At 47.1% G+C, this 27,584-nt stretch overlaps 1 protein-coding gene across 1 annotated transcript; it reads right to left on the reverse strand.

The window, feature by feature from the left end:
• Positions 1 to 11,961: 11,961 nt before the first annotated feature.
• On the reverse strand, positions 11,962 to 13,470 carry LOC311034921 (26S proteasome non-ATPase regulatory subunit 5-like; the record flags this gene model as incomplete). The annotated part of the gene is made up of 1 exon (XM_084042950.1): positions 11,962 to 13,470. The coding sequence occupies one exon, from the start codon at positions 13,468 to 13,470 to the stop codon at positions 11,962 to 11,964; it is 1,509 nt and encodes a 502-aa protein (XP_083899076.1).
• Positions 13,471 to 27,584: the final 14,114 nt, after the last annotated feature.

A 27,584-nucleotide genomic window follows, 5' to 3' on the forward strand; every position in this document is an offset into this window, starting at 1 on the left:
CCGTGAAGCACCTGGATGTCCTGACGGACAGTACGCAGAGGAAGGGCTTCAGGGGTGCCCTTGATTCCGAGTGACTTAGCTGCTGCTGGTAACAGCATTGTCCTCTCTGACCCGTCGTCGAGGATGGCGAACGTGTTGAGGGTCCGCACTCCGTACTGTATGATCACTGGGACAACCTTGAGCATGACGCGGTTCCCGGCTCCAGGTCGGTCAAGGTAGAGGGAGTCCGGGGCGGAGGTATTAAAGCAGCTCTCTTCCTTTACTGCTCCAGCCTTACTGTCCTTCTCATATCTTGTATTTATTTCATGCAGAGCCAGGAGATGCTTTCCCTGGCAGAGGTTGCAGGGTTTCTTCAATGTGCAATGGGCTGCCAGATGGCTTCGTGCACAGCGCCAGCACCGTTTGTTAACCTGGATCCACTCTTTAAGTTGGTCTTTGGAGAGTTTGGCGACATCACTGCACTGACTGAGGTAATGTTCAGTGCTCTCACAGTAGGCACAGTAGGGTTTACTCTTAGCTTTCTTCTCGGGTGGTAGGAAGACAGTCTCTGAGGGCTCTTCAGCGCCATGTAGCACTGTCACTGTTTGCTTCCCAGAACGACCATCGATCTTTGTGTGCTGCCTCTCGTTACTGCTCCCTCTGGTGGCTTGGCTGTCGAAGCTCCGACACCACGACTCATAGCGGAGCCAATTTGACAGGTCATATAGAGTATGAGTAGCGCCGGGCTGCTTGAACTGATGCCGGCGGAAATCAGCTCGCTGTTCTGCAGGGAGCTTACTGAGCAGTCGAGCGACGTGTGAGCCACAGTTCAGTTCAATCTCCCCTGCAGGACCCAAGGTCTGCAATAGGCCCACTAACGACTGTATTTGGAGGGAGAACTTCTGGAACGCTACTGTGTCTCCACGCTTGACTTCAGGTGCATCGAGGACACTTGCTATTTTCCTTAAGGCAAGCTGATGAGGCTGACCAAATTTGTCGTGGAGGGCTGTCATCGTGTCAGTGTAGGGAGTCTGAGAGTTTAGGTAGGCATCAGCTATGAGCTTAGCTTCCTCCAGCTTTAAATGGTCCACAAGTATTTGGTACTTGAAAAGTTCTGTAGCAGTAGGTGGGAGCAGGTTCTCTAGCGCTATACGAAGCCTCGCAAACTCACTGGGGTCTGGTTGGATGAACTTTGGAATAGTGGGTTTAGGTCCTCTATATACCTGTTCAGCTATTTGTGGCTGTATGGGGTGATAGGCTTGTGTAGGCACATAGGGCATAGTCGCTGCTCGAGCTGGAATAGGGGCTGGGTGCCTCGGGTCTGCTTGGGCCGGAATAGGGGCTGAGTGCACTGAAGGGGCATAGGCCGGCATAGGGACTGAGGGCGTTGAGCCTGCATACGCTAGAGTAGGGGCTGAGTACAGTGAATGGGCATAAGCTAGCATAGGGACGGAGGGCATTGAGCCTGCATATGCTAGAATAGAGGCTGAGTGTACTGGACCTGCAGGATCAGGAGTATGAGCTGGGTGCACTGAATGGGCATAGACTGGCATAGGAACTGAGTGCATGGAGCCTGTATAGGCTGGAGTAGGAGCTGAGTGCACTGAGCTTGGGTAGGCTGGAATACGGGCTGAGTGCACTGGACCTGCATATGCTGGCATAGGGACTGAGGATGATGAGCCTGTATAGGCTGGAATAGGAGCTGAGTGCGCTGAGCCTGGGTAGGCTGGAATACGGGCTAAGTGCACTGGACCTGCATATGCTGGCATAGTGACTGAGGATGATGATCCTGTATAGGCTGGAATAGGAGCTGAGTGCGCTGAGCCTGGGTAGGCTGGAATACGGGCTAAGTGCACTGGACCTGCCTGATTGGGAATGGGGGCTGAGTGAGACTGAAAGGGTTGTGCATGGGGGTACGATGAGATCCCTTTACTGGAGGCAGGGGGCAGGATTTGAGGATGCCTTTGTACAGGTGGTGGATTATAGGGTGGATATTTGATATCTATAGGGGCATAATCTTCCTCAAGGTCAAGGTTGTGCATGTGGTCGTGCAGGTCTTCATATTGTGCAGGTGGTGGTGGTGAAGACGCAGGCCATTCCTCCTCTTCCTCTTCTAGTTGTCCTGCATCAGGGCAACTCTTTGGGGGTGTAGCACTGGCTTGTGAGGACTGGTGGGTGCTGCAGGTTGATGCTGGACTACTTAGTTGACTTGCTCTCAGTGAACAGGCTACGTTAATTAGCTCTTTAATCTCACTTCGTGCTTCGTTTAGCTGCTTTATTCCTGACTGGAAGGCCTGTTGCATTTGGAGCAGCCTAGCATTCTCCTCTTGCATAGCTCTGACTTTGTTGTGGAAATGGGAATCCAGGGGTGGGCTTTTCTGATATGAGGGTAAATGTTCAGGCATGGCATAATCCTCCAGATATCTCCTCTGGGGGCGACCTGGGCCTAGCTGAGGACTCTCATGGTGAGCAGCATTCCCATGGAAGCTACCAGAGTGAGACTGGGGTGACTGGTAGGAGGTTCTCTGAACTGAGGCCTCATGAGGAATAAGCTCTCCCCTCTCTGCGGTACGAAGTGGTGAGTCCCACTGTGACAGGTTTCTCTGACGATATCCTGTGTAGTCTACTTCGAAGTCTTGAAGTTTAGTAGGTCGTTGTGTTTGCCTTTTAGGCCTCACATCAGGGTACATCTCTCCATCCGACTCCATCTTGAATACTGCATTCGGCTTCGAAGGACCAGTGTTGAATAGGGAATAGTTTGGATGCTAGTTCTTTCAGGTATATGCAATAACCAAAGATGGTGCATCGGTCAGGATGCAAGGAAAGGAGGAGGAGACGTGACTTAGTTTGTATCTGTATTTGTCCAGTTCTTCACAGTATAATTTACAGCAGTTCTGTAATAACAAATAGAATAATCTATAATTAGGCATTGTCATATATAAACAGTTAGTCCAAAATATACCATTGTAATCACAAAGAGTATGCAGGTTATACAATGGTGGCAAATAACCCCTTAAACTCAGTATTTAAGCAAAGCATCTGTAAACATTAACAGTATTTCTTTTCATACTTGGAGAGAAGCTTAAAGTTGACATCAATGATGTAATTCACTTTCCAGTCATGAACGAACTGTCCAGTTATAAATGGGAAAATAACTACCCCTGGTGGCTGAATAAAGGGGCAGCAGAGAATGACGTTCACCAAACAAATACAACACTGAATGAACAAGACGAAGTTGGTCACTTTACAGGCACCGTAATGGCGGTACAGCACTTCTCGTGTCATAAAGAAATGGTTAGCAAAGCACCTAGTTAGCTCATCCAGCCACATATGAACATTATACAAATGACGTCGGGTATATGTTTTTACATCTTCTTACACAACATGAATGGGGTATAACGAGGCATATACACACAACAATACAATAACCATGCATGCACTTACTTTTTGTCATGGACTTATAAAACTTGTGAAGATACACTGGACTGTCAGACAATTATAAACTGAGGTAATACTCGGATAGTTTCAACGTAACTTTATCTTGAAGAACAAAGAGCTGGAGGACACGCCCCCATTCTTCCCGGGCTGAATCACGTAACGTGACTACGTCACTGCCTGTTACTATAGTAACCTGAGCATTTAAAGATACATGCACCCATTATGTCCTGGCCCTTTTAACAAGGATACTGTGACTGGTCCATTCTGATCCCCACAGGGCTGCGGAAATTACGATGGGGTAGAGCTCGTACAGAGTGGATGATTGGGTGTGATCCGGGTCGAGCTGGTGGAAGCCGTCTTGCCAGGGGGACGAGAACCATCGTCCTGCATAATAGCCTCCGAATCCTGCGGAGGGGGCGGCATCTGTGTAGAGCTGAATGTCCTCTGGGGAGGAAATGAAATCATTATAGAAAAATGTTATTCCGTTCCAATTTGAAAGGAGGAGATGCCAAAGTCGGAGTTCCATCTGGCACTGGGGGTCAAAGGTGACCTGGTGATGGAGGGAAGGGACAGAGGCAGAGAGGTGTAGGAGATTGGAAATGAACGAACGGCCTTGGGGAATGATGCGCATAGCATAGTTGAGGTGGCCGAGTAGGGAAAGGAGCTGCTGTTTGCTACACTGAAGGATGTCCAGGTAATTGGAAAGGAGCAGGGTGATCCGGTTGAGTTTTTCGGGGGGTAGGGAGGCTTGGAAAGTGACAGTGTCCAGGGTGATTCCGAGGAATTCGATGGCAGTGAAAGGACCTTCCGTTTTCTCCAGGGCGAGGGGGACGCCTAGTGCGTTGAAAACTGAGGTCAGTGTTGTGAGGCCGGAGGCAGGATGGGCTGAAAGAGGGGTGACTACTAAGAAATCGTCCAGCAGGTGAGTGACGTAAGGGAGTTTGTAATTGTTGGTCAAAATCCAGCAAAGGGCTTCGGCCAGGGTGTCGAATAATTTGGGGCTACTCTTACACCCGAATGTTAAACGGACTGCAAAGTAGTAGGCGTCCTGCCAGAAAACCCCAAAAAGGGGCCAACTGTCTGGGTGGAGTGGGAGGACCTTGAAAGCTGCGGTGACATCTGCTTTTGCAAGCCACGCACCTTTACCGGCTAGCCTGATCAGGTTGATGGCGCCGTCTACAGTGGAATATTGCATGGAATAGTGTTGGCTAGGGATGAGGCTGTTAATGCTAGGTGTGGAAGTGCCGTGGGTGGAGGAAAGGTCGACAATGACTCTCTTTTTCCCGAAATATTTCCTAGTGGCAATACCGATTGGACTGATGCGGAAGGCGGGGAATGGTGGGGTGGAAAAGGGGCCGATCATGAATCCGTTGGCCACTTCCTTGGCCAACAGGGTGGTGACTGTGTCGGGGTCCGTGGTGGCGGACTGGAGGTTGCGGCAGAGGTGTGAATCGGTGGGGAGGGTGATGAGGCCAGGGGAAAAACCGAAATTGAGGCCTCCTAGTAGGAAGCAGACGGTTGCTGGGTCTGGGTGATTTGAAAGTTCGGCAGCCAAGGCGGGAATATTTATGGGAGTAGAGAGATGCGTTAAATGTCAGCTAGGGCGGGAAGGTTTGGTGGGGTGTTGGGGGCAGGAAGCCCTGGCGTGTGTGCCGCCGCAGTGATTGCAAACATGCAGCAGTTTGCAGGAATTTGAATTGCAACCTAAATCATTAAAATTGTTACAGACCATATATTTTCCGCAAAACAACACCGGGCGCCCACGCCGGTCGGTTGTTTTATTGTGTGCGGGGTATATGGAGGAGGGTGTGGGAGGCGCAGTGGGTAGGTCAAGGAGGGAGTGGGGGGGAGGGCCGGGGGCTGGTCTGGCTGTGGTGGCACGGGAAGTTGATGGCCGGGAAGCGGCTAGGGTGCACAGGCTGGCGGGGTGGGCGGGGTTCCCGCAGAGGCTGCAATTAACTGCCGCCCTGCCAGCGTAGAGGCGGCAGTACAGCTCCAAATCTAGTTGGCCCCAGTAGGTGGCCAGGTTCCATTGCTGGATCCTGGCAGCAGCTGTGGCTGCGAATTGGCGGTGGTATTCCTGGTAAAGGGTTCCTCCGAATCGAACGGCCTGGTCTAGTACCACCGCCAGGTAGTCGTCTAGTTCTTGGCGGCGGGCTGGGAAGACGGAGCAGATAACATCCCGGTAGATACCGAAAGCCAGGCAAAATTCTGCTACGGTGAGGACGGGTGATCGTGTGGGGCCGGCGCTGCGGAGCTGAATTGATATGTCGCCGCAGTCCACAAAGCGGGGTTCATTATTGCTGGAGGGGCGAAGGAGTGCACTTAGGTCGACGGCGTTACCTAGGAGGATCTGGTTGCGGAGGGATGTTGAGATGGGCTGGGGGTTCCTGGAAATGGCGTTGGGTGGTGGGTCCACGGGTAGGGCTGTGGAGAGGGAAAAGGGAGGATGGGGGAGGGGTTATTGAGAGGAGGACAGGACAGCAAAGAGGGTGGTAGAGAGGCGATGCCACCGCTGTTAGTGGCAGCGATGTTTGGCTGGGTGGCATGCCCTGGAGTGGAAAAGAAATTGAAAGGCGTAGCCTGGGTTGTACTGGTGCCAGGTGTGGCCACTACAGCACTTGGTATTGGAGAAAAAGTGACAGAGGAAGATTGAGGTGGATGTAGGGATGGGTGAGGGGGAGGGGGGGATGAAAGTGCAGCCTGCGGGACAAGGGATGATAAAGCAGACAAAAACGACATTAGAGGGTGGGTGGCAGGCACAGGGTTAACATTAAACGGAATTGTATTGGCAGTAGTAGTGGTGGTGGCAGTAGTAGTCATCGTAGTAGTGGCAGGTAGGGAGGATGTAGTAGTGGTGGTGGCAGTAGTAGTGGCAGGTAGGGAGGAAGTAGTTGCAAGCTGGCTGGTGGAGACGGTGATCTGGGCAGGCGCTGCCTGGCCAGCCCTAGGGTGGTGGGTGACGTCATCCGGGGGCGCCGCTCTGGCTGGAGCGGTGCGACGCGTGACGTCATCGGGTGACGCCCGGCTTGAAGAAGGCCCCGGTGTTGTTTGTTCTGTAACGAACAGCTGGAACAACCCTGCCTTATTCAAAGAACGGGGGAAAACGATGCCACGGTTTCGGAGCTGCCGCTGTAGACCCGCCACGGTCCAATCTCCTATTTCCATCTGCGGGGTCCGGGTGCTTCGGTGGCTCCGGTCAGGGGAGCGAGTCGAGCGGTTTTGCCGACGCTGGCTCCTCGGTGTAGCGGGGATAGCCGGCGGGGATCTCCGAGCCGCTCTGTGTTGTAGTTGGTCCGATCTCCTGGAGGTTCGGCCCCGTTCCTGTTCCCGATTGTTCGGGTGGTGGTGTGTAGATGTGCGGGACCGACCTGGAGTTGGGGTGGAGGGTAGACCCGAAAGTGGGATGAAGGAGGAGCGACGGGAGAAACTGGACTGTCTGGAAAAGGCGGAAGAGACGGAGTTGCTGGGTGAAATGGAGTGGCGGTGGCGGCGGTTCTGAGGCTGGTTGGCAGGTAAGCTACTCCTGGTGTGGCGTGAAGTGGTGGTATGTCCAGACTGGTTGCTGGACTGGCTGGGTGGGATGACGGATTCGTCTTCTGACGTGAAAAGGTCGATAGAACTCATTTTGCTTATGAGAGCGGTACTAGCTAGCGCGAGCGAGCTTGGTACAATACGAAAAGCATAGAGGCTTCTGGGTAGAATGGGCACGGTATAAATAGTGCCAGTTCGATGGGTGAGTGGGTGGAGTAAAGGTGTGTTTCTCCGCCTCCTGAACATCTGTTGTGCCAACGCCATAACTTTCACATGAGCATCGGTTGAGCAGAGCTTGAAAGGTGTAAAGCAGGGGGAGGCAACTTAGGCATGGGAGGCAACCTTAGGCACGGGTGCCAACGTTGGCACAGGGGAGGGAAAGGATTGACTACATTTTAAAAAATGTAGTCAATTAAAGTTCCCTCACATCTTTATGTAAATGATATCCTGCACATAATTCTAGATTCATTTAAACTCTGAACTCTGACTGGGGAGGGAGTCTGGGAGATAGTTGGGTTATTGCTAATGATCCGAGTCTAATGATCATTACCACTGATTTAGATTTGTTTCATGAAAAGCAGATCACAGTTCAGCAACTTCTGACGTTTTGGACCAGGTCTAGGCAAACATGTCAGTCAGTCATTGTGATCATCTACTCCAGTGGTTCCCAAACCTTCAGCTCGAGACCCGAAAGGACCCAAACATACAAAAATATATGCGTCACGATGTGACACATTATGAACTTGTAGATCTGAACATTTCTGTTATTTTGAAAATCAAAAAACTCTTTTGAAATAATAAAAAAATACACTGAAATGATGGAGCATGCACAAAAGAAAGAAACATTCCACCCACTTCTTTACACCTGTGTGAACCTGTGATGTGACAAATAAAGCTGATTCATTTCTGACTAGCTTCGGAATCTTCTCTGCTGGTTGCTTACAGTGCAATGTACAGTGTGTTCTGTACAGCATGAAGTTCTATGAACCAAGTGTACATATACAGGACATTTATGATATATGATTTATGATATGATATCGTCTGCTGTCGGGCAGAAAACTTGTATCTCCATATTTCAACTTTTTGTTTTTGGTAAATGAATGCCCTACTCCATCATACAAGAGTGTTGCATAAAATTAGTGAAAATAGCAGATCTACAAGCTCACACACAACACACTTGTAGATCGGCTATTTTCGATTATACATAAGACATTGATGGTTTTGAACATACAAGGTTTCCATCCGATAGTAACGATATGTTTGAATGCTATTAAGTTGCATACTTCCTAACTTTCTATTTTCAAACCCCAAAACAAAACAAATACTGATCGTGACTGAATTGGTTTAATAAACTGAATACGGACTGACTGCTCTCAGTTCATGGATATTGTTTAGTTTTTGTCACATTCCTAAACCAATAATTTGATGACCAGCGGACCGGTAGGCAGCGGTTCCGGTAGGAGACACAAAGGAGACTCTTGTGTCTCCTACCGGAACCGCTGCCGGTCATCACGTTATTGGCTTAGGAATGTGGCAAAAACAAAAAAATATCCATTTATTCAAGTCTCCATGGGGTGACTAATCGATAGGAATAAAGTCCTTTTGGGGGTGAACTATCCCTTTAAGGTTCTATTTGGTTCCATGTGCACGCCTTCGGAGTTACAGACACAAATTGTAAGGGTCCATTTGGTTCCTATCATTTAACTGGCAACCCCTTGCAATCCCTCAAGGACCCCTGTCCAAGACTCTTGAGCACAAAGAACAAGGACCAACAACCTCACATGACAAAGGTCTACAGACCAACAAGCCTACAGTGCAAACACAGGGACTATATAGACAGGGATTAAATAACAGGACACAGGTGAACTCAACAGACAATCATCACTGGGATAGGCTGGGGGACTAAGAAGACACAGGTGGAAACACTGACAAAATCACAAGACTGGTTAGACAAGGCAGGTAACTAGCCAGACAGGAAACAGTGTCTGCAGTTAGTTTTGTAGTATTGCTCCCAGTGCACTGGGAGCAATACTACAAAATAAGGGTGACAAATGAGTTGACCTTTAAAGACGCACTGAAGTGACATTTTCGGTCATTTTATTTTGAAGGTTCAGCCCAAAACGTCGGCTCAACGACTCTAAACCAATCAGAAGGTCCCATCCCTTCAGGCTATGGGACGTTGGATCTCAATCACTTCAGCCGTGCTGGCACACGGCTAGTGTTTGTTTACAAGTGAGAGAGAGACGGCCAGTGAAGCACGTTTGCTACTACCTGGATTATTTCTAACCTATAATGTTTTCAGATACATATTTTAGTGTGCAGATGAAGTTTAAAATGAGTAATACACTCATCTTCAATGAGATTCAAAACGGAGTATCTCTGTAATTAAAATCAGCTGTGTTTGAAGAACGTGCAGCTATGGGAATCAAACAGGTGCATGTAATCAAGATTCATTTATATTCGTGAAGGCTGTATTATGTCATCACGCAGCACGTTTTCGTTTACAGGAAGTAATTAAGATTGGCTTTTTAGGGACTTTAGATGTAAAAATACACAAAAATGTTTTTTTTTCATTATTTTTGGCATCTATTGTTAGGTATGCCCATATGATGACCACGGATATGCTCTAAAAGTGTGAAAAACATATTTTTCATTTCACTACACCTTTAAATTCACCTCAAGCAACTAACCTTTCTATCTTTGCATACAGAATACTATTTTATGTTAGGCTAGTGCTAATTTCTTTTTTTTTCATTATATGAAAATGTGATGGCATGAACTGGACACCATATTCTCAGTAGCCTACACTATTTAATGGGAAACCGCAAATCAGTAACTGTTGTTTACACACAAACATTAACTTTATTGACCTCAAAAATTACTTCTGTGTACTTAGACTGTATATTATTCTACTCATCATGAGCAGAGCTTTCATTAGAGCCAAGATGACTCTATGACAATTTTGAAAAAAAAAAAAAAACTTTTGGAGCTCATAATTGGCAGCCATCTTGCATTTGAAGGTCAAAAATAGGTCAAATCATTATATAAACACCAATGTATTCCTTGACCAAAATAAGCTCTGAAACCATGTAATCATTGTAGATCAAACCATTAAAAAGTTCCCCCGCCCCTAAAAATACACCCCTGCTAAATGTGTTTAATAACCCTCTTAGATGACAAATCCATTGAGAAACGGAAAACTCAGGAGAAAATTATCTTTATTCAAGACCTGTCTGTGTCAGCATTGTAACCATAGACTGTATAAAAAGAATGGACGAAGCGACGCCATTGGTTGCTACAGACCGTAAATGAAGCCGATTGTTCAGGAATTTCAATATCGATGATGATTGAAAGGAGACTTTAAACTAGCGACTGGAAGCATATAGTATTTATGACAATGTTTATTAAGGTAAGAAAATCAAGTCTAAAGTTCGTCAAAAACCCATCCGCTTGCGTTGAGATAAATTCTTTCTGACACCAGCAGGGGTAAAACAGCAAAACTACAGGCCATTCATATGAATTGTCACTTAAACTCTCTTCCTTATTCGAGTCAACGTTTGCGAGATCTGACATAAAATTGTTGTCACTTAGGAGATGTGTGACACTAGTGGCGAGGCGTGAGATTTGGCTAATATATCATGATTTAGGTGTGTCAGTACAGTACTGCTTACTACTGTCTATGCTTGCTCATTGGCACAGCCATGGCTCTCTGGGCAAATCTAAATCAAACAGTTCTCTGCTGCCGTCACCTTTTTTGCCAGACCCAGAGGGTCGGCCTACATGAGGCTTTGTCCCTGTTTCGTCCATACATGGCCATAAATGTCTGTCCCTCTTTTGTCCATATATGGGGATGTCGGAATTGAATTCCTCTTTTCCTCTGCACACACGTCAAGCGAAGTCCGGCCATTCAGATTTCAACCACTAGGGGTGGTTGTATGTGTTACATACTAGGAATCTATTCTGGGTCTGGCAGAACCAGGTCTCCTGGTCTTGGTTTTAAAGACGTGACCCCTGTGGGGTGGGCTGTCCAGAAGAGGGTTCTTACAAGCCTTTGGACCGATACGTAACACTTTCCTTGCGCACACTGCCGATAGGCCAAGGAAGTACCTCCATGCTTTTTGTTTTTGAACATCATTTTGCTTTATTTCTTTAATGGAAGTCAACGGGGGTCAGATCGGGACCTATTAAATATTATTGTTAATTATTCAACTTTGTAGAGTCATTGGAGGTCGGATTGAGCTATAACCTTGCCCAAATATGGAGATTATTGACATCATAGGCTACTACTGATATGATGTCTTGGTGTTCACCTTTACAACACACTCTCATAATACAGTTAGACTTTGATATTGTTGCTGTCGGATGGAAACCTCATGTCCAACACCGTTACTTTTCAGGAAATAGCAAAAATAGCAGATCTACAAGGTCAGAACGTGATGTGACACGGTGTGAGCTTGTAGATCTGCTGTTTTCACAACTGCCTGACACTCTTGTATGATGAACTAGAGCATTAAATGACAAAGGTACACAAAAATGTTGACATTTGGAGATACAAGGTTTCTGCCTGACAGTGATGATATTTAGAATCATAAGTCCTTCCCCTTATTCTTACAAATCCAGAGTTTGATAGATTCCATCCATCCTCTCAATGAAATCAAATCTATTCCTGTGTATTCTGGAACATCTTTAACAAGAATAGCGGGTTCAGCGTCAATACCATTTGCACCAATGGAGAAGCTGTGCAATTTTTGTCTTTATAATAACCATCTGCACCAGAGTGATTTGTAAGTGATGTATGAGAAACAAACCAATGTGATAATGTGATAAAACTCTAAAACCTTTACTTAAACTTACACCCCAGTTGACTGGAGTCCCCCCGGGGGTCTATAAAAGGCCACATCCTTTCTTCCCTGTACACTACAGCATATCTTAACCGAAAATAGCGCACGGAAATAGGTCACGTTGCAACACCCAGTATGCTGGGCTTCTTGTGGCTGGGTTGCCAGTGAATCAATCTGCTTCCTCTGTGGCGACTGCAGCCCCAGCCTGAACATAGTAGGGCCCTTCTCTGAGGTAGCTCTTCAGATGCAGGTAATGCTGGCTGCCTAAGACACTCGCTGCTGTCGTTGAGTTCGCGAGCGCCTTCACCAGTTCAAACTTGGCATCCTTTACCTCCTTAGTTCTTCCCGTTGTGCGGTCTACGACAAACTCCATGAATCCCGGGGTACCGATCATTAACCGTTGACCCCAAGGCTGAGGAGCGATTGCCGTGAACACGCTCAGCGCCGCACAGCTCAGCTCAGGGAAGGGTTGCGTGCTGACTCTGAGGATCATATCTATTGGATTGTCCGACAGAAGGCGGAACCAGGACTCCGTCAGAGCCAAAAGGTCCGGCGTCTGCTGCTCTGCCCGCAGACGGAGCAGACGCGAGATGGACTCCAAGCAGCGGACTCTCATCTCCGTGGCTCCGGTCGCAGCCAGCTGACTCATTCTAGACAACACCGCCTTGAACTTCTCTCCTGCTTTCTGCAGGACTTGTTTGCCCTCCACGTTGGATCCGAGCAGCCCCAGAGTGTCCAGAGCTACCCCGGTCATTGCAGGGTCTGGGCCCAGAGCCATCTCAAACACCTTATTCTGGAAGGCTGGGTAGCGCTCGCATACCTGCCGGGGCCTTTCCACTATGGCCAGCGTCCCAAAAAACGTCACCAAGCTGGGCAGGTATAGAGAGGAGAATGAGTCCGCGTCGGCTCCTTGGATCATGTTGGAGAACGTGTCCATTATGCCACGCAGCGCGAGAAACTGTCGCCCTGGCTGGCTGTGGGCTAAATTGGTCACCATCTCAATGGCTGTCGCCCTAATCAATACGTCATCTCCAGTCAATTCTTCCAGCAACTGAGAGAGGATATTGGCACAATAACCAAGAGAGATGGCTGACACGGATGCGATGTTGATCGCCAGCTCATATACTCTGTATCTGGGAATGTCGCCTGCAGCCATCACATCCTTTATATCATTCAGCATGCTGCTCTGGAACAACGCTTCTAATCCAGCCTTGGACCGGCTCAGTTTGGACAGGGAGCCGACCGCCTCTTTTGCCACAGATATCTCCTCTCCGCTGACGCAACGGATCACTTCGCGAAGGATGTCGTGATTCTTCAGGATTTCGGAAGCCGCCTCGGGGTCCCCCGCCATCCTGCTCATCTGCGCCAGAGCCAGTGTCTTGACCGTCTTATCGGGGTGGACCAAACCGGCCCGCAGCTCCGACTGGAGCTTCTGGGCCACGTGAACAGGACTGAGCGCCGGCAGAATGTGATGGAGGATGTCCGCACACAGCTCGATCTGTTCTCTTTCATTCGTGTACAAAAGGGAGAAGATCACGTCGAGCCACTGCCCGTGAACGACCTCCCTGAGGCCGCTCGCGGGGATGGACAAAAGGGCCGTTTTCAGATTCTGCAAATGCTCGATTGGATTGTCAACACCAGATATGTTCTCCAGCAGGCTCTCAATGGAAGATGCCATGTTTTAACTGACTAGCGTTAGAGGCTATTGTGCGGTGCACTAAACATGATCTAATAAGATAGCACGAATAGTGTTACCACCTTGTTTATATATGCTGCTCAGAGTTTTTCAATGACGTCACACACTCAGTGGTGGAAAACGTACTCAAATGTTTTACTTAAGTAAAAGTATCAATACTGCAATGTAGAAGTATACTCTGTTACAAGTAAAAGTCCGGAATTCTAAATTTACTTGAGTAAAAGTACAAAAGTATTGGTATAGAAATGTACTAAAGGTAACAAAAGTAAAATGTTTGAAAATAGCAGATCTACAAGCTCACAATGTGTCGCGATGCGACGCGTTGTGAGCTTGTAGATCGTCTATTTTCAAATAGCCTAGGTATAAAATAGGGCTAAAGTGGTAAATGTATGTTTTATAATAGGCTAATTTAATAATTTATATCAACAAATTGACTAACCAAAGTTTTCAAACAATTGTAATTGAGTAAAAGTACAATATTTGCCTCTGAGATGTGGAGAAGTAAAAGTACAGAAAATTGGAAATAACTTAAATGGCAGTGAAATTCAACTGAATTTCAATGCCGGTTTCCAGCCGAAAACGTTCTAAAGCTAACGGCAAACCCTAACTGAACCCTGCCGCACATTTCACCCATAGGATATACTGTAGTGGTTCCCAAAGTGGAGCACGGGACCCCCAGGTGGTCCCCAGCAAAGTTATTTAATATAGCATCACAATCATTTTAACCACTTTATCCATTGGTACGTACATTGGCTATTCAAAAATAGCAGATCTACAAGCTCGAACATCTGCTATTTTGATATCAAATTGTTATTATTTTATTATTTTTTTTAGATACAAAATGTTTGGAATTTAGTTGTTTATGTGACGGTGGCCAGGTTGTCACATGTGACTTGCCACTTCTTTCTAGAATGCTGGCACTCTTTACTCTTTCTCAATAAATAAATAAATAACAATACACATTAAACTCACAATAATAAAATATCAGTTGCACAATAAAGTGCGGGGTGCGTAATTACTGTGAGAATAATAATGATTGTCAAATACTGCAAGACTACGCCACCCTTTTGTTTAAGAGGTAGGGTCCTCTGCAACACTTTCTTAGGCTATTCACAGGTTCGAGTTTACCCAGGTAAGTATAACACTTTTGAATGAGAACAACACTTTATAAAATATCCCTCGGAGAAAACTGGACGGAAACAGGTTTGTATAAAAAGGTAATTAATTTTATTGTCCTAATACAACGGCATCTATAAGCCATAAAACAATGAAAAGCATAAACAAAAATATAACACTAAACACTAAAACCCTCAACCTCCTATGGCGCCCGCTAACTAACTAAAATACACAATCACAGGAACTCAACAACAAGGCTTAAAACACAGGGCTTGTGCAAATTTAGCAAATAAATATAAATCTAGCATAAAGTGCCTACTTCTACTGAACCAGTAAAGTGACAGGTGCTGATTTAAAGTGCTAAATACTCATCACGGTTTGAATGCAAAAGGTGGGGAATGTCCTTATATGGGTGTAATGGATCGGGGGTTTAGGCCAGGAATCTCTGCCTCTTCAGTTCTTCGTATGCGCTGCCTGCAATTATAGAAACTAGAACCAGTTCATCTGTTCAATGTAACTTCACATGGGAGGTTTAGGACCGTGGTTTTATAAAGGTAACGTTGCATAGGAAGGTACTTACACGCACGCCAGACTTAACGTCTGGCTATGAGTGTGTAGAGCGCGCAACGTTATCGCCACTGGCCGTCTCCTCTGCTCCTTGGTTCGGTTCGTCTCCTTTTCCTCCCCGTCGCTCTCGTCTACCGCTGCGGCTTCTTGTCACTGGAAGCGGGCACGTCTCAGCTCACCGTCCGCTGCTTGTGGCTTGGTGCGTCTCGCTGTATCCTTGTTCTCCACCTTTGCTCCGTGGCTCTCCTATACCTGTGCACAACCTGCTCCCTCGGCTGTCACCTTCACACTGCCCTGTGTGCCTGTCTCTCTGCTGTCCAAATGCCCGCGCCCACTTTTGAACAGTGTGGACCACACCCTATCCTACTCCCATTCGCTCTGCCAACAGCGTGACCTGGGGACATTGGCTGGCTGGAGTCACACGGTCAAAGTCATGCAGCCTATCATGGGGTTCATTGTCAAGTGTCTCAGGGACCGTGGGGAAATATATTGCCAGGTTAAAACGTTCAGTGAGAGATTACATAGGATACATTTAAGATGATGGTTATTTTCAGTGCATTATACAGGTTTTTACGCATCAATAAAATAGTACAAAATTTATTTTCATCACTGGTTTTTGACCCTGTCACATTTACATAAATCTTCTCTTCTGGGGTCCCTAGCACAAAAGATTTTCAGATGGGGGTCCGTGGCCAAATACATATCAATTTGGGGGTCCTTGACATTTCAGATTTGAGAATTGGAGAACCACTGGGATATTCTTGACTGGATCGACAATTATCTCTGTAACCTGTTGTTACTCGAAGCGGCTACTAGATGGCCATGCAAGTCTCTCATGCACTCATTTGCACTGGCAAATGACCTGTGAATGAATGACAGGGTCATTCACTTTATGCATTTTATGTAATAATTTGATATCTGCTGTTATTTGATATATTGTACAAGAGACTGCGGAACACTGTCACACACTTCATGTATATTTGATATTTTTACTCAAATGTTTCACTCTTAGTCTTCAGTTAAAGTTTTTAGGCATGCAAAACCTCCAACTCAGCATCATCCCCGCCAGCCCGCCTATCTGCCATTTGATTTTAGGTGGATTCTTCAGTTCAAGAATCTCATGTCTGTGTTTGGACACCATGTCTGCTACCTGTTTATGGTAGTTGTCACCTGCACAGTGGAGGAAATCATTCAAAACTTCTTGCATACGTGCAGACAATGGTCTCTTTTCACTTGCAGCTTTGTAGAGATCCACCTGGATGTAAATTCATGTTTTCCTACACAGAATTATGTAGCCAGAACGATGCGTCATGATGTTTAGCCGTTCGAATGAATTCACCGCGGCTGTTGGTTATCGGTCTACGAGGGCAACCGTCCCACTGCACTGTCCCAGACTGCAGAGCAACCTCAGAAAGTCAAAGGTACTCTGATCGGCGCTGAAATCTTTTCCCCAAATATGGAATCACACGTCATAGATACACTGTATGTCACACTGTATATTACTGACATCCTAGATGACTGACATCATCATAGATGACTGATGTCATAGATTAACAGATTTATTTTAATTCCTCCAAGTTTTGCTGGTCTATCCTTTATTTCTGTGGGGCTCTTCTTCAGGCAGGCATGTGTAACAGGGAGACCTGTCTCCAGTGGTGTAAAACAGTACATTTATTCAAGTACTGTACTTAAGTACATTTGTGAGGTATTTTTTACTTTACTGGAGTATTTCCAAGTTTCAGTACTTTTACTTATACTCCATTACATCTCAGAGTCAAATATTGCTATATATATAATATATACTAGTTACTAGTAGTTACTTGATTATTATTACAAAACATACATTTACCCCTTCAGCCGTATATACATTTAGGCCATTTGAAAATACCAGATACAAGCTCACAATGTGTTGCGATGCAGCACATTGTGAGCTTGTAGATCGTCTACTTTCAAGATTTTTATACATTTGAAAACTTGTGAATAGGGACATTCTGCACAATGAGTATGTTCTACTTTTGGTACTTTAAGTACATTTTGATACCAATACTTCTGGACTTTTACTTGTAACAGAGTATTTCTACATTGCAGGATTGATACTTTTACTTAAGTAAAACATGTGAGTACTTGTTCCACCACTGCCTGTCTCCATTGAGGGTCCTGTGTCCACGTCCCAATTGCAATTACTCAGGTGTAAGTAATCACTGATTATCCCCTTCCCTATAAAGCCTGGCGCTCATTCATTTATTTCTGCTTGGCTCTCTATATGCATTGGCTTGTCTGAGCAAGGTAGGCAATGGATTGTTGTTTTGCTTTTAAACGTATTTGTTTAGACCATTGTATTTATTTTTAATGGTTCTATGTTGGGGCACTTCTATATGCCTCAGTGTTGAGGTCGAGGATCAAAGGCCAATTAAGAGGCTGTTTGTAGACCAGGCGTTCGGGCCAAACCTCACGTAACCTGAGGTAAGTGGAGTAATGTTGCCTCTGTATATATTGTGCCCTCATATTGTCATTCTAACATAAATACTTGTAGGCTTGTACTCCAGCCATTGTCCCCCTGTGTACTCCACATTGTGCCCCTGTGTACTAGCAAGTGTGCCCCACTCCTGCCATGCACCAGGTGCACAGACCTTGACTGTTGAGGTATTACAGTGTTCTGTATATTGTTTATAATGTATTGTTGATGTATAATTATAATGCATTGTGGGGGCTAACTGTTGCATTTTGCTTTGTTTTATAGGCGTAGCTCCTTAGCTCCATTGCTGCCTTAATTTGCCCCTAATTTTAGACCGTTGTTACTACTTTTGTATTGTCTTGTATTTCATTGCTAACCCGCAACTGCCACTTGCTAATTGTCATGTCTTGTCTTCTAACCCTTTCATCATGATTTGTGTGCATGGGGTTCTCATCTTAAACAAGCTTAGTGCTTAATGAGATTTCCAGTTTAGTAGACCTTGTATTGTGAATTTGTACTTCCATGTACTGTCATGTACTGTTCTCATGTCTTACTAAATAAAGTACATCAATCAATCAATCAATTGTTACCCAGATAATTGGAGGCGACTGCAGTCGCACTGTGGGGGAGAACTGTCTGGAGGGCAGATGTGACTTCTAGTCACATCTGCCCTTGTATTGTGAATGTGTACTTCCATGTACTGATGATCTCATGTCTTACTAAATAAAGTACATCAATCAATCAGTCATTGAAATGAGGGCTCTTGCCCCCCTCCTATCCACTGCATGCTGTGTGTGGTTTGTAGTGTGCACCGTAGTGCAGGGGTCTTCAACAGGGGACCCGGGACCCCTAGGGGGTCCTCAGAGCTACTTTAGGGAGTCCACCAAATCTTTGTGTGATAGGATTTCGTTTTTTTACATTAACCACTTGAACCCTAGAATTCCTTTTCTGAGGGGAACATTAGCCGAAAATAGCAGATCTACAAGCTCACAACGCCTCGCACTGCGAGGCGTTGAGAGCTTGTAGATCGGCTATTTTTGGAGTTATAGGTGTAGAGGGGAAAAAGAGCTGCAAAAATGTATCTGAAACACATTTTTATACAACACAGAGGGGGTCTCTGCTTCATCTCTCTCTCAGCTAGGGGGTCCTTGGCCTGAAAACGTTGAAGACCCCTGCCGTAGTGTGTAAGAGCTTTACAGTGATGTAGTGAAGTGTTTGAATCCTGACCATGCCTCTGCACTCTCAAATAGGGGTGCATTTCTCCTTTCCGACATGTCGCCTTTCCGACGTTGACGAACCCTATACCTAACCCTAACCCTAACCCTAACCGCACGCGGAAGCCACTAGTCGGAGTGGTGAGATGTTGGAATGGAGAGTGAACACCCTCAAATAGGCCTACATCTAATCTAAGATGGTTTACATGGTATTATACTGTATCTGATATTATAGATTTGTTTGAGCTGTTGGAAATAACTAGGCTGCACTTGGTGGGTAAAGTTCAGATGACAAGAATATGATCATCCCTGTCCGATGTTTTGCTTTCCACATTGATTAGAACATTACTGTAGTCAGTCTTGCTAAATGCACAGTGTAGTGTCTGTAGTAGTGGTAGCAGAATGGATAGTGTTCTCAACTTAGATATGGGAAACCCGTTGAATCCTGGTCAGATTGAAGAGCCTATTATTTAATAATAAGGCTATTTCACAAACACAAATAACTAGGACACCGTGTAAATTACAAAAGCCAAATTACAATTTACAATTTTGGCATTTAGCAGACGTGATTTACAGTAAGCAAGATAAACTCAGTAATCTAGGATCATAGATAATAAACCAATAACCTATCATCAGTCTAAACATTATAATAATATCAAAACAATGAATAAATGATGTACATTGAAACTATACACACACTTATCTGTCTTAATAAAATACTATCTAATTTACATTTCAACGTTTGCATAAGACTGCATGGTCGTCAAGGCTAGAACATTTAAAACAAAACTATTATATATTAATGTTAATGAATTTGTATTGGGCGTTATCTGAGTAGATAGAAAGGTGTTTTATTATCTCCTGGAAGAGAGAGAGAGAGAGAGAGAGAGAGAGAGAGAGAGAGAGAGAGAGAGAGAGAACCTCTGAAAGTCTTATGAAATGTGACTTAACGTGCTTTACCACACGTCATTGCCATTCACGTGGCCGTTGCATGTGCATTTTGCACAGATGTTCGCGTCATGTACTTTCTGTACCATGAATTTATAAACCGGTTCCTGCACATACCTAGGGATGTATGCAGCACTCCTTAAATGTTCTCTATCGTATCGAGACTATCTCTCCACCCAACATATTTCATATGTATGGGGAATGACCCCACCTCGCATAGAACGTGGATATTTCTTTAAGACACACCAGTCCTACTGGCACGCCCAGCCCTATATAAGGCCCGGCTGTGCGTGATTACACTGATTTTTTGATCTCCACCAAGCAGTCAAGAGCGTGGTCTTCGGAGCAGAAAATAGTTACATAGTTAGGAAAACAGTATCTTTGTAAAACAAATATATTATCACATTTTTAGTAGAAACTACTCACGGGTTGGCAGCCACTGAAATCCACGGCAAGGTGCAGTCAGAGAGCCGGTGCCAAGGCGCTCCTCTCGGGGTTGCTGTCACCGCTCGTGTGTAGTCCAAACAAACAAAGTGAGTAAGTGTGCAGTCACTAATAGCCTGCTATACGGCGTATCACCGGCTAGGTCGTTTCACGCGTTCGTGGCGGAGTCTCGTCAGTGGGAACACTTGACGGGGCGCGCTGGTGGTCTGATTAAACACACTTAAAACAGCCATTATACCCGCTATACGGCGTATTACCGGCGAGGCCGGTTCACGCGTTCGTGGCGGAGTCTCGTCAGTGGGAACACTTGACGGGGCGCGCTGGTGGCCTGTTGCAAACATAACAAACGGGGCAGCCATTATACCCGCTATACGGCGCATTACCGGCGAGGCCGGTTCACGCGTTCGTGGCGGAGTCTCGTCAGTGGGAACACTTGACGAGGCGCGCTGGTGGTCTGTCAAAATATACCCTGGGTGGCCATTATAGCCCGCTATACGGCGTTGTACCGATCGTGTCGGTTCACGCGTTCGTGGCGGAGTTCTGTCTATGGAGCTGGTGGCAGTGGCACTAGACAGAACACGCTGGTTGGCCAGGGGTTAGTGATGGGAAAAACAGTTCATTTCGGTGAACGAACGAGTCTCGTTCAGTTCACGGCAAAGACTCGTTCAAATGATTCGTTCACGTTCTCGTTCAGTAGCGCTTGCGGTCCCGGCGGAGCGTATGCGATGCGAAACGGTAACTGCATGAAACTGTGCATCTGATCCCACTGACATGACTGCACAGTCTGCACAGAAACACAGCACTGTCATTCACAATCTAATTGCACCATCTTCTTTGTAATATAATGTGTAGAAGTAATACATTACTGCAATATATAATGTAAAGTTATTTTTATTTGTCGATAATTATTTATAATAACAATAATAATTGTATACAAAGCAGCCCAAGTCAGTACACTCACATGACTATCGATTTCCAACCATGTCTTTAGCCTACTATTAACTTCATGAATAGTAGCTGTGTAGCATACTGTTTGCATCTTCTACTCAAACTAAAACGTGTTAATTGACCTATCTGTCCTTTGTCTAGGACCATGCTGTTTATTTCTTTTGATACTTAAATGTCGTGCTAACACTATCTGTCTTTTGTCCAGGAACAACAGTAGGCTACCTTTATTTCAATTCAAATTGCAATACGCATGCATGTCTATACTGGAAAACTCTACAGCACAGCTTTCTGATGGTCTGTCTGTCGCGGGAGGAATAACAGCCCGCCCGTCGTGTGTGCGGTGTGCTGGGGAGGGGGGAGGGGGTATGAACGAAATCATGAACGTAACAGTTTCGAGTCATGAACGTATTCGTTCACGCTCACGGCAAAGAACTAGTTCTTAAGAACGGATCGATCATGACCGACACATCACTACCAGGGGTCCCCTGGACAGTCATTGCGCGCTATACAGTGTATCGCCGACTGTGTCGGTTTACGCAGCTGTGGCGTAGTTTCGCTGGTAATACCAGCGGAGAGCATCCATACTGCCGGGGGCCAAGCGGGGCGCACCATATATGGTGTGTTGTACGGTGGAGCCGGCTACACATAGGTGCGATTCTGCATTGTGGTGCGCGTTCCACAACACAGAAGCAGGAAGTGTTTGGGGAGCTCCAGGCTGAGGCTGGAGCCCCGTGCCATGCAGGGTCTTAGGGTACCGGCTATTGCCTTGATTAGGTAATGCAAGCTTGATAAATTGCTCAATTCCTATAAATCCCTATTCTAAGCACGGCCAAACAGAAGAGAAGAAATAGAGAATATATATATATATATATACACATATATATAATAAACATATATAAACATAGTTACTCGCCCTGCCTGGTGTAAGTTGGTCGGAAGAGGCTGACGAAGACGACGAGGATGAGGAGATTGATGTCGTATCAGTCCTAGATGAGGAGGCCATTCCCTCTGCCCAGCCACAGGATACAGAGGATGAAGAGGGCGATGAGCGCACTCCGTTGGCCCCCATCATTCAGGGTCTGGTAGAAAGGGCATCGAGGACCCTGGGGATCGTTACCTCAGCAGAGGCCTCTGCCCCCTCCCTCTTCGATGACATCGGGGAGGCTACAGCGCCTCCCTTCTCAGTGCCTATCCTCGAAGATTTCGAGAAGTTGATCCGGGGGCAGTGGGCTGACCCCTCCCGGCCCTTCCGCCTCTCCAAAGAGGGCAGGCTACTTGCTGCTACCAAGGATGGGGGTAACATCGGTTGTGACCGGCTGCCCCCTGTGGACAGGACCTTGGCCGCATTGATCTTGCCCTCAAAATCTATTCTGGGCGTGGCAGGTTCCCCCAGTAAGAACTGTAGGGTGATGGAGGCCTTACTGGCTAAGATGCACGGAGCCATGGCGGTCCAGACGCGGCTAGCTAACACAGGGGCTATTCTGTCACTATACCAGCGCCAGCTCACACGGCGCTTGGGGGACGAGAATAGCCCCGATCTTATTGAAGAGCTACAGCAACTAGCGTGCATACTCCCCAAGCTGTTCAAAGAACAGGCAGCGGGCAAGGCGCTGGCTGCTCTCTGGTCGGTGAGGCGCCATCTGCTGCTGTCCCAGTCCAGGCTGCAGCAGGAGGACCGAGCCTGTCTGATGAAGCTGCCTGTTGAGCCATCGGCCATGTTTGGCCAAGGAGCCAGTGTCTTGCTGCAACGAGCTCAGGAAGCCCGTAGATGTGCACAGGAAATGTCCGGTTCCTTCGGCCGCCGCAGGGGTGTGCGTAGGACACCAGCGGCTGCAGGCAAGGAGCAGGATGGGAACCCTCAGGGGCTCTCGGACGACCTGAGGACTATATTGGATGCCTCTAGGCAGAGTAGTCGGAGGCGCGGCGGTCGGCGTGGTGGCAGAGCTCGGGGCAGAGGCCCCCGAGGGACGTCGCCTTCGTCCTGACGCCAGCAGGAACCCAGCTCTCCCCCTTGTCCCCTCAGTCCGTCACAGAGCCTGTCACCCCTTTCCCAAGAAGCAGGGACTTCGGCTCTGGGCCTGGACCCTGAGAGGGCCGGCCTTCTGGCAATGGGTCTGCCACACACGGTGGTGCGAACCCTGCAAGGGGCAAGAGCTCCATCTACAAGGGCCATATACTCATACAGATGGGGGTTATTTGAGCCATGGTGTCGGGAGCACCAAGCAGACCCACTCTTGTGTGGGTCACGAGAGATCCTACTTTTCCTCCAGGATCAGTTGGACAAAGGAAAAGCTTTCTCAACCCTTAGGGGTATGGTGGCTGCCATCACAGCTGCCCGTGAAGGGGAGTGCAGGCTTTCGGCAGAATGCTGTAACCTGGTTACACTCTTCCTGAAGGCCGGGGACTCAGGGCTCGGGCTAGGGCCCCACTGGTTCCACCTTGGGACCTGGGATTGGTCCTGGAGGCTCTACAACGAGCCCCCTTCGAACCCCTGGAGTCAGCAAGTCTAAAATGGCTGTCACTCAAGACAGCATTCTTGTTGGCGGTCACGTCGGCAAAAAGAATAGGGGAGTTGCAAGCTCTGTCAGTCCATGAGGAGCTTTGCAGGTTTAGGCCGGACGATGGAGGAGTAGTGTTACGTCCCAACCCGACCTTTCTCCCCAAAGTAATCTCAGAGGCACATCTCAACCAGGTGATCGAGCTCGGTCCTCTCTTTGACATACAGACAGATGGAGTACGGGGACAGAATCGGTCCCCTCTCTGCCCTGTTAGGGCACTGGAGTCATAGATCAGGGCCACACGTGCCCACAGAGTAACGGACCAGCTCTTCGTGTGCTTTAAGCAGGAGTGCATGGGTAGACCGCTGTCGAAGGCCAGACTGTCCCACTGGATCACAGAAGTGATCCAGCAGGCATACACGCAGGGAGGAGTACCAGTGCCGCTTGGTGTGCGGGCACACTCCACCCGTGGGATGGCGGCCTCCTGGGCTCTATGGAATGGTGCGTCGCTGTCAGAGATCTGCACAGCAGCAACATGCTCGACTCCATCGACATTCACCCGGTTCTCAGTCAGTCAGTCATGGCATTCAGAGAGGACAGTCGCACCTTTTCCCCTCTCCCGCATTCCACGCATTCCACCCCGCGCTCCATTCTTCGGCGGCGAAAACAACATCTTCGCCTAAAGAGGAGTATCACAGCCAGCAACTACCTGGTATTGTGCTACGCTGCTATACTGCAAGGATTAATTTTCATCGAATCCCACAATGTGCAGCTTCAACGGAGAGCGAGTGCAAACGGAGTTATACCACAAGACGCAGCGACGTTACTTTTGAAAGTTTTCGACGCGCGTAAATCGGTACCAACACGGAGAAGAACCCCAAACCAGCTTGACGGCCTTACAGTAAGAAAGATCATTTGGTTGAGTCTATTGCTATCGGGAAACGTACATCCAAATCCCGGCCCACCGACCGTGGACAGCACGGAGACTAGCTATGATCACAACTACAATGGCAAAAACAACACAGCTGTTTACGCACGCGACGAAAGCGCCCGACGATGCCCGGTCCACAACATGCAGACGAATAACTTTGTTTGGCAACGGACCACCTCACCTGATAAGAATGAACCCCAGCAAAGAGCTGGAGAAACAAGAATGGATTATCTGTCCCGGTTAACGTCCGTGTGGGATCCAAGACATACGTTCCCGAGCAGACCACCGCCTGAAGGAATGAGGAATGTGCCGGTGATGACGAGACAAGGGCTTTCCCAACAACGTCATCAAGAGGATTTCCCCATGCGCCACATGGGTTACATGGGCCCTAGACAACCGCAGGGCTTCTCCCAGAGGGAAGCACATGAAAACGGTGTTTTTTCCTCTATCCCCTGGATGGATTACTGCTTGGCGTCGACGCGGGACAAAGGCTTCTCCCCTCCCCCACCCCCCCCCCACCTCCTCCTCCACCACCACCAGCCGATACCAGGACAAATGCACAGCATCCCACCGAGAGGAATGCTGGGAAATGGAGTTCTTTTCCCTGTATTTCAAGCGGCCACTGGTCATCTGCAAGGATTTCCCCTGTGGGATCGTCGTGGAAACAGAGATTTTTTTCTCTCTGAGTTTCCCAACAGTCCTTTGCCTGGGGGATATTGGTCGAGGTCGACTCAAGGGTTTCCCCACATCACCCCTCCCCCACATCCCCCTCCACCACCACCACCCCCACCTCCCCTCCCCCGAGACAGGTCCAAGGAAGGATATGCTGCCTCAAATCACATCCACAGCTCCCCCGCAGACATCACAAAGTCCCCCCCTCCCCCACCCACACCTCCTCCTCCCCCCACCGACCCCCCAGAGGCTGAAAGGGACAATGGTTACTACTCAACTGAAGACATGGACACCATTTTTTCAACTAGAGGTACTCACATTGTTCACTTGAATGTTAACAGTCTTAAAAACTCAAACAAAATGTCTGAGCTGAGATCCATGTTTGGAAATGGCAAGGTGGACATTATTTCATTCTCAGAAACTAAGTTGGATAATTCCATCAAAGACTTTGAGATTGAAATAAAGGGCTACAATGTCATCAGAAAAGACAGAAATCTCTATGGGGGTGGGGTTTGCATCTATGTAAGATCAGACATTATTTACGAGGTGATCCCAGATATGGATAAAAACCCCACAGAATCGGTCTGGGTCAAAATCTTATACCCACATGCAAAACCACTGATAATTGGCGCCATATACAGACCCCCAGATCAAAATGCATTTTATGACTTGATTGAGGAACATGTTGTGGGTTTAGGAAACACTGAGACGGTACTAATTGGTGACTTTAACACTTGTGTTCTGAAGGAAGACTCAGCTACCTTTAAGTCCCTCAGAAAGTTCTGTGACCTGCACAGCTTTACCCAGCTGATAAAGCATTTTACAAGGGTGGGCATTGCTTCTCAATCAATCATAGACCTAGTGTTGACGACGGACCAGTCCAGAATTTCCAAGAGCGGTGTTATTGAGTGCAGTTTAAGTGATCACAATATCATTTTCTGCACTCGGAAGATTCACGGACCTAGAGCTCATTGTCACAGGACAATCAGCTGCAGGTCTATGAAACACTACTCTAGTGATCTTCTAACAACAGCTCTTGAAAAAATGGACTGGTCCCATGTCCTAAATTGCACCTCTGTGGAGGAGTCCTGGTCCTGTTTCAAAAAAGCTTTTTTGTGTGTACTTGATAACATCGCACCCACAAAGGTGGTGAGGGTCAAAGCTAGCACAGAACCTTGGATGAAGGGTGATATTTTGAATACCATCAAACTCAGGAACCAAAGCTTCTCCGAGTTCAGAAAAAACAAAAGTGAGGAGCTACTTGAAAAGTGCAGAAAACTACGAAACGTAGTTACTAATTTGATCAGAAATGCCAAAAAGAATTTCTTAAATGAGAACATAGAGGCTAACAAAAGCCACCCACAAAAACTGTGGGAGGCACTAAAACAATTAGGCTGCAACGGAAAAATTCAGACAAAATCTACAAACATTTGCATTATTTCAAGTGGCTCGCTCACTACCGACAAGCAATTGGTAGCGGACTGTTTTAACAGTTTCTTCACCACAGTTGCAACCCAGTTGGTAAGCAAACTCCCTCAGCATTCAGGTCTGTATGGCCCCGACCACATTCAAGCTCACTATGAGAAACTAGGGGCTAAAAAGGATTCTTTCTCTTTCAAACCTGTTTTGACTGTTGATGTGCAAAAAAAACTCCTCGCCCTACAGCCAAACAAGGCCACCGGCCTTGACAACATCCCCACCAGATTCCTCAGAGACGCAGCGGTCTCCATTGCTCCCTTAGTAGCCCATATTACAAACTTATCCATAAGTCAGTGTCATGTCCCACAAGAATTCAAGTTGGCAAGAGTAATCCCTCTATTTAAAAAAGGAAGCAAACTAGATCCTGGCAACTATAGGCCTGTTTCCATCCTTTGTTCAATCTCAAAGGTTATAGAGCGATCAATCCAAGAACAAATCAACAGCTACCTCAGCGAGCGTAAGCTGTTGTTTGAATTCCAATCGGGCTTCAGAACATCCCACTCCACTGACACATGCCTACTGTATTTGACCGATCACATCAAACGTGAGGTAGACTCGGGCAAATACTGCGGCATGGTCATGCTGGACCTCCAAAAGGCATTTGACACTGTAAACCACGAAATTCTACTTGATAAGCTGAGGGCGATTGGTTTTGATTGCACATCACTAAATTGGATGAGATCTTACTTGGAGGGTAGAGAACAAGTGGTTGACATCAACGGAACCATGTCCTCATCCCTCCCGGTGAGCTGCGGGGTTCCTCAAGGCAGCATTCTAGGGCCGTTACTGTTTCTTCTATACATTAACGACATGAATGCTGCCTG

The sequence above is a fragment of the Gymnoscopelus microlampas genome (assembly GCF_963454915.1).
Source record: "Gymnoscopelus microlampas genome assembly, chromosome: 19".
Classification (NCBI taxonomy): domain Eukaryota; kingdom Metazoa; phylum Chordata; class Actinopteri; order Myctophiformes; family Myctophidae; genus Gymnoscopelus; species Gymnoscopelus microlampas.